The sequence below is a fragment of the Erythrolamprus reginae genome, chromosome 7, assembly GCF_031021105.1.
Source record: "Erythrolamprus reginae isolate rEryReg1 chromosome 7, rEryReg1.hap1, whole genome shotgun sequence".
In the NCBI taxonomy this organism is placed as follows: domain Eukaryota; kingdom Metazoa; phylum Chordata; class Lepidosauria; order Squamata; family Dipsadidae; genus Erythrolamprus; species Erythrolamprus reginae.
Genome location: NC_091956.1, coordinates 84,976,757 through 84,989,027, shown reverse-complemented (window position 1 = coordinate 84,989,027; position 12,271 = coordinate 84,976,757). Strand labels below are relative to the sequence as shown.

At 42.8% G+C, this 12,271-nt stretch overlaps 1 protein-coding gene across 1 annotated transcript in view; it reads left to right on the top strand.

Annotated features, from left to right (window-relative positions):
• The window catches only part of LOC139170589 (E3 ISG15--protein ligase HERC5-like), a 43,316-nt gene extending 35,293 nt beyond the window's left edge, over nucleotides 1-8,023 (top strand). Inside the window, exons 21-24 of the mRNA XM_070758016.1 lie at nucleotides 4,286-4,368; nucleotides 5,998-6,181; nucleotides 6,704-6,803; nucleotides 7,596-8,023. Of these exons, the coding sequence (XP_070614117.1) occupies nucleotides 4,286-4,368; nucleotides 5,998-6,181; nucleotides 6,704-6,803; nucleotides 7,596-7,804 (576 nt within the window). The 3' untranslated portion in view covers nucleotides 7,805-8,023. The remainder of the gene's footprint in view (nucleotides 1-4,285; nucleotides 4,369-5,997; nucleotides 6,182-6,703; nucleotides 6,804-7,595) is intronic.
• Nucleotides 8,024-12,271: the final 4,248 nt, after the last annotated feature.

The following is a 12,271-nucleotide window of genomic DNA, read 5'->3' as shown; positions in this document are numbered from 1 at the left end:
CGGCCTTTCTCTACTGCCACTCTTGAAAATTCTCAGAGAAAAAGATAACTTGAACTGACTGTTACATAACACTGTATGTTCTTTTTAAAAAAATAATCTTTATTAATTCATGAGCCGGGGTGGCGCAGCAGGTAGAGTGCTGTACTGCAGGCCACTGAAGCTGACTGTAGATCTGAAGGTCAGCAGTTCAAATCTCATCACCGGCTCAAGTTTGACTGATCCTTCCATCCTTCCGAGGTGGTCAAACGAGGACCCGGTTTGTGGGGGCAATAGCCTGGCTCTGTTAAAAAGTGCTATTGCTAACAGGTTGTAAGCCGCCCTGAGTCTAAGGAGAAGGGTGGCATAAAAATCAAATAAATAAATAAATAAATAAATAAACGAACAAGCAGATAGATAGATAGATAGATAGATAGATAGATAGATAGATAGATAGATAGATAGATAGATAGATAGATAGATAGATAGATAGAAAAAAAGACGACAAACTTGCTACAAGACAAACAAACACAAAAAGTTGAATATATACATGTCTATATGAAGCAATTTAAGAACAAAACATTTAACCTGTTCTGTCGGGCTCTCTGGTAGACTCCTCCCAAAAATTCACAGGTACAAATTTCAGACACACACACGTTTGAAAATTCAAAACAATGTTCTTTATAATGAAAATTCACTTAAACCAAGCCCTCTTTTTGTAGAGCAAAGAGCCCTCGTCTCCAAACAAACTGGTAATTTGTACAAGTCCCTTATCAGTTCTGAGATACTTAGCTTGCAGCTGTGAGGCAATTCACAGTCCTTCTTGCACAAAGTGACACACACTTTGCTCTGGTTTAGTTTCAAAGCGGGGAAAAATCAGCACCCAAAAGGTCAAAGTCAGCAAAGCAGTCACGAAACACAACGATCAGATAATCCTCCACAATGGCCAAACCCACAGGCTGCTCTTTATAGCAGCCTCACTCATGACCACAGCCCCACCCAACCACAGGTGGCCTCATTTTCTTTGATAATAATCTCTCGGTTGTTGCTGCCTATGCATCGCTCTCCGCATGCGTGGCTGTATCATTAACTCTTGTTCTGAATCCAAGGAGGAGCTAGAGAATTGATCTCCTTCTGAGCTGTCTGCCCCACTCTCCTCCTCCCTGTCACTCATGTCTTCTTGGTCAGAGGAGCCTCCATCAGCAGATTCCACCAGGGGCAAAACAGGCCTGCAGCATGTGGATGTCTCCCCCACATCCACAGTCCTTGGGGCAGGAGCTGGGCCAGAGCTAACCACAACATAACCTAAATGTCAACCATCCTGTTGACTATCTTTTCCTACAGCCTATTTGTATTATCCTATAATTATCCTCAAAGGATATTTATATTCTTTTTACAGTCTAAAAACTAGACTTAATTCTAGTTTTGCTGTTTCACCAGTGTAGGGATCTACACATCTCACTGCATTGTATTGCATATATCACCTTGATTGGATTGTGACTTGATACACTCAGGGAAAGATTAATAGGGAGAAAAGAAAGTAGAGAAGGAAGGGAAGAGGGAAAGGGGTGGGAGAGAAGGAGAAAGAAGGTAGAGGGAAGAGAAGAAGGTAGAGGGAGTGATATGACATAGAGGGGAAAACAGGTGGGTAATTAAAGTACAAAAGGGGTGAATTAAGATATTGGCTTATGCATTATCAAATAGGAGTGTATAACTACGTGTATTTTATTCAGAATTAAGGTATATGTATGGATGTATTGTGGAAAAAACAATAAAAACTTTATTTTTTTAAAAAAAGAAGCAAATAGAATAGAATAGAATAGAATACTTTATTGGCCAAGTGTGATTGGACACACAAGGAATTTGTCTTTGGTGCATAGGCTCTCAGTGTACATAAAAAGACAATACATTTCTCGAGAACACAATGTGTTGTAAAGTACAACAATGATTATCACAGGGTACAAATAAGAAAATTAGGAAACAATATTAATATAAATCATGAGGATACAGGCAACATGTTACAGTCATGCGGTCATAAGTGGGAGGAGATGGGTGATAGGAACAATGAGAAGACTAATAGTAATCGTTATGCAGCCTTAGTGAATACAGTGATCCCTCGAGTTTCGCGATCTCGATGTTCGCTAAACGCTATATCGCGAGTTTTCAACCCGGAAGTAAACAACACCATCTGCGCATGCGTGGCCTTTTTTTTCTATGGCCACGCATGCGTAGATGGTGGAGTTTCCCCACCGGGCTGAGCGGCTTCCCCTGGGTCTTCCCCCTCTTGCCCCGGTAAGTGGCGCGAGCAAAGGCGTGGGCGCGCGCGCGGGGCCCGCTTCCCAGCTGGGAAGCAACAACACCAACCGGGTGGGTGGGGGAAGCCCCGGCGGCGCGCGCGCGAGGCCCGCTTCCCAGCTGGGAAGCAACAACACCAACCGGGTGGGTGGGGGAAGCCCCGGCGGCGCGCGCGCGAGGCCCGCTTCCCAGCTGGGAAGCAACAACACCAACCGGGTGGGTGGGGGAAGCCCCTGCGGCGCGCGCGCGAGGCCCGCTTCCCAGCTGGGAAGCAACAACACCAACCGGGTGGGTGGGGGAAGCCCCGGCGGCGCGCGCGCGAGGCCCGCTTCCCAGCTGGGAAGCAACAACACTAACCGGGTGGGTGGGGGAAGCCCCTGCGGCGCGCGCGCGAGGCCCGCTTCCCAGCTGGGAAGCAACAACACCAACCGGGTGGGTGGGGGAAGCCCCGGCGGCGCGCGCGCGAGGCCCGCTTCCCAGCTGGGAAGCAACAACACCAACCGGGTGGGTGGGGGAAGCCCCGGCGGCGCGCGCGCGAGGCCCGCTTCCCAGCTGGGAAGCAACAACACCAACCGGGTGGGTGGGGGAAGCCCCGGCGGCGCGCGCGCGAGGCCCGCTTCCCAGCTGGGAAGCAACAACACTAACCGGGTGGGTGGGGGAAGCCCCGGCGGCGCGCGCGCGAGGCCCGCTTCCCAGCTGGGAAGCAACAACACCAACCGGGTGGGTGGGGGAAGCCCCGGCGGCGCGCGCGCGAGGCCCGCTTCCCAGCTGGGAAGCAACAACACCAACCGGGTGGGTGGGGGAAGCCCCGGCGGCAGCAGCGAGGCGGCGGGGAAACCCCAATCTTCGGCTCCTCGCTGCTGCGGTGGAAGTAAAAACACCATCTGCGCATGCGCAGATGGTGTTTTTACTTCCGCACCGCTACTTCGCGAAAAATCGATCATCGCGAGGGGTCCTGGAACGGAACCCTCGCGATGATCGAGGGACCACTGTAGTTTGACAGTGGTGAGGGAATTAATAATAATAATTATTATTATTATTATGTCAATACAACACAGCAAACGAGATCACTATGCTGGATTTCATATTTCATCCCCAGTCGGGCGCTTCCCAAGCCCCTAGGACTGCGTGATGTAGGGGCGAATGATGTTTCCCGATCCCAGTAAAGTGGCCTTTTGCAATTGACAGATGGAGATTTTGTCAATTCCAATGGTTTTCAAATGTCCGCTGAGATCCTTTGGCCCTGCGCCCAGCGTGCCAAGTACCACTGGGACCACTTTTACTGGCTTATACCAGAGTCGTTGCAGCTCAATTTTTAGATCTTCGTATTATTATTATTGTTGTGGTTGTTTATTAGATTTGTATGTCGCCTCTCTCTGAAGACTCGGGGCGGCTCACAACAATAATTATTTGTTTAGCAGAGTGATGGCATTCGGGGAAAAAACTGTTCTTGTTTCTAGTTGTCTTGGTGTGCAGTGCTCTGTAGCGACGTTTTGAGGGTAGGAGTTGAAAAGGTTTGTGTCCAGGATGTGAGGGGTCATTAAATATTTCCACAGCCCTCTTTTTGGCTCATGCAGTCTACAGGTCCTCAATGGAAGGCAGGTTGGCAGCCATTGTTTTTTCTGCAGTTCTGATTCTCCTCTGAAGTCTGTGTCGGTCTTGTTGGGTTGCAGAACCAAACCAGACAGTTACAGAGGTGCAAATGACAGACTCAATGATTCCTCTGTAGAACTGGGTCAGCAGCTCCTTGGGCAGTTTGAGCTCCTTGTTGGGTTGCAGAACCAAACCAGACAGTTATGATCATTTGAGTGAATCCCTTTTGGCCTGGACCTGACTACATGAGATCTTTTCTCTTGTTATCACCTGTCTGGCAATGATGTGAAATACCAGCCCTGCTAACACGAGGGGAAATGTCCATTTCTATATTTGACCCATCTGCATGTAATGGCCAATGTTCTGGAAAAACAAAGCAGAACCATCCATGCTGACCTTTTGTACCCTTATTGCTATGCAGGTAGGAGACGAGTGTAAAGGATCCCCAATTGAGGTGGACTTGAAAGAAAACGGGGCCAACATACCGGTTACGTTATACAACAGGCAAGTGTTTTCGTTGACTTTTAATTGCAGTTACCTTTGGGTAGAAGTTTATATTTGGGGTGGGGGGGATATTGTCAGTTTCAGTCTCTGTTGTTGTTGTATGGTCCCAATGTTGGTTTTAGAGTCTACGGAGAAGGGTGGCATACAAATCCAATAAATTATTATTATTATTATTATTATTATTATTATTATTATTATTATTATTATTATTTTAATATTAGATTTGCTACACTGTCACTATTTTGTTGTGAGCCGCCCCGAGTCTATGGAGCGGGGCAGCATACAAGTCTAATAAATTAAATTAAAATTACCTGTAAATTAAATTAAACTGTAACCTGGAATTTCCAACAGCATCTGATGCAGGGGGGTAAAAGAAATGTACAGTGGTACCTCTACTTAAGAACGCCTCTACTTAAGAACTATTTTCTACTTAAGAACTATTTTCTACTTAAGAACCCGAGGCTGGAAATTTATTTTTTTCCAATTTTTTTATTAATTTTCATAAAATAAACAAACACACATACAAACATTAAACATAAAGTGGGGGTGTATTTCCCCCGCTTCTTTTGAAAGTATACATTCAAGTACAGAAAAAGAATACATAATTGAATATATGTTAAATGTTAAAAGGTCTAGTAATTTTGGGTTAAGGTTTTACAAATCTTAAGTACAATGTAAATATTAAGTAAAATTCTTAATATGTAATATAGCATAGTCATCAAAAAATACCTTTAATGTAATCTTGGCTACTATACTAAGATACCATATTCATCAAACAAAACGTTTAAGCTAGTTTCAACTACTATACATATATAGACCAAAATTCTTAATATGTTACTTGTACATAAACTACTATATCATAATCATCAAAAAATGCATTTAAACTAGTATTAATATTGTTATCACCTAGGTAAAAACAAATACAAAAAATTAACTAAAAATAAATGTATATATCTTATTTTTTCTTATCTATCCATTTATAAACATTGTTCCATGTTTCATAAAATTTAGTATCTTCTTGATCATTTAATCGTCTTGTCATCATGTCCATTTCAGCGCAATCTAGTATTTTAGCTATAACTTCTTCTTCCTTGGGGATTTCCTCCCCCTTCCAATTTTGCGCATATATTATTCTAGCCGCAGTTAATATGTGTATAATTAAGTAAAGAATTTCTTTCTTGTAAGTCTGATTGGTAAGTCCTAATAAATAAAATTCCGGGGTATTATCTATATCTTGCTTAACTATTTCTTTTAATATTTTCTCGATCATCTTCCAATATATTTTAGCTTTACCACATGTCTACCATTGATGGTAATAGGTTCCTATATCCTTCTTACATTTCCGAGGCTGGAAAAATTTCCCAGGAAATTTGAGAGTGGCACAAAGGCCTGGCCAGTTTCCTGCCATTTCCCCTGGGTTTCTCTCTCTGGCGCAGTGTATGGGGGGCAGCCTCGTGCCAGGTGTATGGGAGGCACATGCTCCTCCTTGCCGCCGCAGAGTCTCTCTTTTTTTTGAGCCTTAAAGTTTTGGGGGTTTTTGATTCCCCTCACCTTCCTTCCTCTTCCTCCTCCTCCTCCTCCCACCCAAATTCCGAGCCTGCAAAATAACCAGATGCACATATTTTACAGGAAAGAATACGTTGATGCTTATGTCAATTACATATTTAATGATTCCGTGAAGAAGCAGTTTGAGGACTTTGTGCGTGGATTTCAAATAGGCTGCCCAAGTGCCACGTGGAAAATGTTTCTCCCTGTTGAGCTCCGCAGTCTCCTGTTTGGACATACCGTCTACAACTGGGACGAATTAGAAAAGGTAGAACATGCTCTTCCACTTCGATCCTCATATTGCCGGTCTTTAATTCCAGTGTCCTTATTGGAACACTTTATTATGTGTTTATTATGCACGAATCTCAGCGACCAGTTAGGTCCCACAAAGTGGGTCTTCTCCGGGTCCCGTCAACTAAACAATGCCGCTTGGCGGGACCCAGGGGAGGAGCCTTCTCTGTGTTGGTTCCAGAGGGCTGGGGCCGCCACAGAGAAGGCTCTTCCCCTCGGTCCTGCCAAGCAACATTGTTTAGTTGACGGGACCCGGAGAAGACCCACTCTATGGGACCTAACTGGTCGCTGGGATTCGACATAAAAACCCTATCATGTTTAAAAAGCAAACAACACATACATACCCAAACATAGCTATAAAAAAGCCTGGGGGAAAGGTGTCTCAACTCCCCCATGCCTGGCGGTATAGATGGGTCTTGAGTAATTTACGAATTAGATTAGATTATATAAAGAGATGGTGAACCATTAACAGGGAGATTTGTGTTTGTTCTCTCTACAGAACGTCAGATATATTGGTTTTGACAAGTCGGATGAAACAATCAAGATTTTTTGGACGGTGTTTCATGACCTTCCTGAGCAAAGCAAGAAGGATTTTCTTGGTAATAATTATTTCTTTAAAAAAAAAAAAACTAAATGAAATAATATCATTATTTTAAGAATGAAAAAAAGAAGCCAAATAAACTATTCTGACAGAATAGAATAGAATAGAATTTTTAATTAGCCAAGCGTGATTGGACACACAAGGAATGTGTCGTTGGTGCATATGCTCTGAGTGTACATAAAAGAAAAGATACGGTACATTAGTCAAGGATTAGATTAGATTTATTGGATTTATATGCCGCCCCTCTCCGCAGACTCGGGGCGGCTCACAACAATGGCAAAAACAGTACATAGTGACAAATCTAATATTTACCAATCTAATTACAGTTTTAGGTTAAAAAATTCATAAAAGAAACCCCAATATATATAAAAAACAAGCACACAATCAATCAAACACCAAAACAACATGGGCAAGGGGGAGATGTTTCAATTCCCCCATGCCTGACGTCAGAGGTGGGTTTTAAGGAGTTTACGAAAGGCAAGGAGGGTGGGGGCAATCCTAATCTCAGGGGGGAGCTGGTTCCAGAGGGTCGGAGCCACCACAGAGAAGGTTCTTTCCCTGGGTCCCGCCAGACGACATTGTTTAGTCGAATGCTTAACATTGAATCATAGCGAATAGAATCACAGGAATAAATGTGTACATTACATCAGTTCCTCATTAAGGTACAGATGGAGAGAAGATAGAGATTTCCCAGGGCTAGTGGGAAATATATTAGAGCTAAGCATGAGGACTAGGCCCCTAACTGATGTTCTTACTGCAATGCATTGTTTGATTTCTGTCCTCTCTTCAGTTTTTCTCACAGGAACTGTCCACATCTCAGGAGAAGGGATGGACTCAATAAAGATTGTTGATGCGCGTGAAGAAAATCTGGACCAGGCGTGGCCCAGAATTCACAGTTGCACTAAAACTTTGTTTCTTCCGAGATACACCAATAGGCACATTCTTAAAGAAAAATTATTGTATGTCATGGAGAACTTTAGGGACATTGGCCTGGCCTGAAAGCAGACGTGGTCCTCATTCTGCTGTGATACGTGGACATTTGGTTCTTACGCTTAGAAGGGCTGGAATATTTAAATTCAGTTTCCGGCATCACCATGCTGTTTTCCTGAGTGATCTTGAATGAGTGTGTCGGCATGATGGCAAAAGAGCAACGCGCCTATGTACAGATCAGTGATTCTGGAAGAAAGAAATAATAAATAAATACTTATGTGTTTTGCCGGCGTGTTTCAACCGCCCGTAATTACAGGGTAATTAGTCCAGGAAGACACACACCACACGATAAAAGGAAAACCAAAAGTCTTTATAAACAGAAAACAGAAACCGCTCTCTTTTTAAATGTCAAAGGGATTTTATGGTACACACAAGGCACAGGTTAAATGCAATCCAATTGCTCACCCAATAACTGGGAAATTGAGTCCAATTCTAAAGTCCAGAGAGTCCACACACAATCTTGAACAGCACAAAAACCACGATCTTGACGAAACAATGAATCAGATAAACTGCCATGAGGCTAAAACACCAGGTTGCACTTTTATCTGTAGCACTAATTACAGCAGCCCCACCCAACCACAGGTGGCCTCATTTTCTCTTGTAATAATCCTTCAGTTGTTGTCTCCTATGCATCACTCTACGCATGCGTGGATGTGTCACTAATTCTTGTTCAGAATCCAAGGATGATACAGATGATTTATTATTTATTATTTATTTATTTTATTACTTAGATTTGTATGCCGCCCCTCTCCGAAGACTCGGGGCGGCTCACAACACGTGGAAACAAAACATAAATAATCTGACAATTTAAAATATTAAAGATTTAAAAAAGACCCCATATACTAACAGACATACACACAAGCATACCATACATAAATTAGACATGCCCAGGGGAAGATGTTTCAGTTCCCCCATGCCTGACGGCAAGGTGGGTTTTAAGGAGTTTACGGAAGGCAGGAAGAGTAGGGGCAGTTCTAATCTCCGGGGGGAGTTGGTTCCAGAGGGCCGGTGCCACCACAGAGAAGGCTCTTCCCCTGGGGCCCGCCAACCGACATTGTTTAGTTGACGGGACCCGGAGAAGGCCCACTCTGTGGGACCTAATCGGTCGCTGGGATTCGTGCGACAGGAGGCAGTCTCGGAGATATTTTGGTCCAATGCCATGAAGGGCTTTAAAGGTCATAACCAACACTCCTCCTGATCTCCTCCTGGGCTGTCTGCCAAACTCCCCTCTTCTTTGTCACTCATGCTTCCTTGGTCAGAGGAGGCTTCGTCGGCAGATTTCATCGGGAGCAAAACAGGCCTGCGGCATGTGGATGTCTCCCCCACATCCACGTGCACATTCCTTGGGGCAGGAGCTGGGCCAGAGCTAACCACAAAAGTTATGTAATCCTGCTGTGCTCTATTTGTCTTTGGAGAAGGGTGATGGCTTGATATAAAGATATTATAGTGGAATATTATATCATTGTAGTGCAGTTCCTCTCTTGTGTAGCAGAATTGCTAACTAAGCAGCAAAGCATCGGTTTCTTCAAGATATCAGAGCATCCACACACACCAAGAAAACAGTAAAGTAAAGTACCATGTCAGTTTGTCCAAAATGGTACAGGGCAGGGGTGTCAAACTTAATGCCCACACCCTGGATCGGGCCCACAGGGCCACTCTGGAAACAGCAAAACAGAAATACTTCTACCCTTCAAAAGGACCTTGACCATGAAGCTGAATGGTCTAACAACTGGCAACTTCAAATCTCTACCAACAAATGCTCCGTCCTACACATTGGTAAAAAGAATCCGAATACTAAATACATACTTGGTAAAACTGAACTCGCAGAGGACCCTCACTCAATCAAAGACCTTGGAGTATTCATTTCTAATGACCTAAGTGCTAGAGCCCACTGTAACAGCATTGCCAAAAAAGCATTAAGAATTGTAAACCTAATCTTACATAGCTTCTTCTCTAGAAACACTGATTTATTAACCAAAGCGTACAAAGCATTTGTCAGACCAATTTTTGAATACAGCTCACCTGTATGGAATCCACACTGCGTATCAGACATTAATACAATCGAAGGAGTCCAGAAATACTTCACAAGAAGAGTCCTCCACTCCTCCTCACGTAACAAATTACCCTACTCCTCCAGACTTCAAATACTACATCTAGAAAATTTACAACAACGTCGTCTCCAAACTGATTTAACACTTGCTCATAAAATCATACATCTTAATGTACTCCCTGTTGGTGACTACTTCACCTTTAACAGCAACAACACAAGAGCACGTAATAGCTACAAGCTGAATGTAAATCGCTCCAAACTTGACTGCAGAAAATACAATTTCAGCAATAGAGTGGTCAACGCCTGGAACTCACTACTGGACTCTTTACCCCCAACCCCAAAATCTTCAACCTTACATTATCTACAATTGACCTCTCCCCTTTTCTAAGAGGTCTGTAAGGGGCGTGCATAAGTGCACTTTTGTGCCTAATGTCCTTGTTCTGTTGTCTTATTATCCTTTCTATTACTACGTTCTACTTATGTTAATATGTACTATAATACTATACTTGTTTGACAAATAAATAAATAAAATAATAAATAAATAAAACTCAGATCCAGGTTTTCCTGTGTAAGTGGCTCTGGAAATAAACTGGAACTTTAAGGAGTATTTTGACTCGGATTCGGATTTAGTTCAGATGTTACCTGGAACCTTGACAAAAGTCGGACTTTAGCATTTGGCCACACAGAGAGAGAGAGAGAGAGGTCAAGCAACGCTGATGCACCCTTTAAGGAACTAAAAGTTTGACACCCCTGATACAGGGTCCCCCATTTGAGCAGAGGGTTAGACTGGAAGACCTCAAAGGTCCCCTCCAACTCTTCTATATCAGGGGTGTGAAACTCACATTGTCACATGACATATCGGATACGGTCAGGTACACAGAATTGGTAGGAAAAATTTGATCAGGTATGCAGAACCAGTAGAAAAAAATTGATTTTTTTCCCCTTTTTTTCATTTCTGGGCTCTGGGCATGTTTTTCCTATCAGTAAATGCAGTTGAATGTGTATAATTTTATAAGAGCATGAGTGTGTGTGTGTGTGTGTACATACACATACAGTTTATACAGTAGATAATGTTTATTTTTGTGTGCCTGTGTGTAATATGTATGTACACAGATGGCATATATACATAGAATTAAAGAGTACATTTTGGATGTTCAGTAATAGTAAATAGATAGGGAAATTGTATCTCTTTGAGGCGAGGAGAGGCCAGGCACCCTAACCTAAACCTTGATGTGAGTGAAGTCAAGTTGTCCACCTTTAAACCAATCACATGACCTTTAAGCCGCTCCGGTCACATGATCGTCAAGCCACTCCCACCTGGTCACATGGCCGGCAAGCCACACACGCACAAAATAAGCCACGCCTACAGTGTAGTAGTAAAAAAAATTGCAGTCCTTTATTGATTAGAAAATATTTTAAAAAGTCAAAACTAATATTTTTTAATCGGTATCAACTCAAAGTTATCCATTTTCTACTTCTATAGCTCTAAGTATAGAACTGAATCACCCGGAATATGCTGTATTTGAACTATTTATTTTTATTTATTTATTTTGTCCAATATACAATGAGGGTTTTAGTGGGTATACACATAGTAAAATACATGATGAAGGTTATAGAGGAGATACTCATAGTAAAATATATCTAAGAAAGAAAAGAAGAGAAGATATAGTAATAGAACATATCAAGGAAAGAATAGAAGAAGAGATATAGGAATAGAAGAAAGGAATAGGAGATATAGGAGAGCAATAGGACAGGGGACGGAAGGCACTCTAGTGCACTTGTACTCGCCCCTTACTGACCTCTTAGGAATCTGGAGAGGTCAACCGTAAATAATCTAAGGGTAAAGACATACAAAATCACTTTTTTTTTTGGCCCTGCTCCTTAACTAACCAATATAAACCAATGTCTTTGTATTGTTGACCTAAAACCAAAGATCTATGAAGTCATTAGATGAGCAGCAACTATTAAAGTAATGTCTTTGTGACCTAACTCACTTCACCCTTTTCTCACTGAATGGGGTCAGAGTGAACTACAGACCCCTCTGAGGGTGGTAGCTGGCCTGAATGTAGGGGAAAATTTGGCTTTTGAAGACCCATGTCACCTGGAGCGTTGCCCATATGTGGTAATACAATCATGCGTGCTTTGTGTTCAGGTATGTGATGCACAGATTTTCAAACAGAAGAAAGGTAAAAGTGGCTTTAATAAGGGGCTTCTAATGTATTTGCTCTTACAGTGGTCCCTCTACTTACGAACTTAATTCGTTCCGTGACCAGGTCCTTAAGTAGAAAGGTTTGTAAGAAGAAGCCGTTTTTCCCGTTGGAATCAATGTAAAAGCAAATAATGTGTGCAATTGGGGAAACCACAGGGAGGGTGGAGGCTCTGTTTCTTCCCAGGAGGTCATAATAAAAACAATAATAATAATTGAT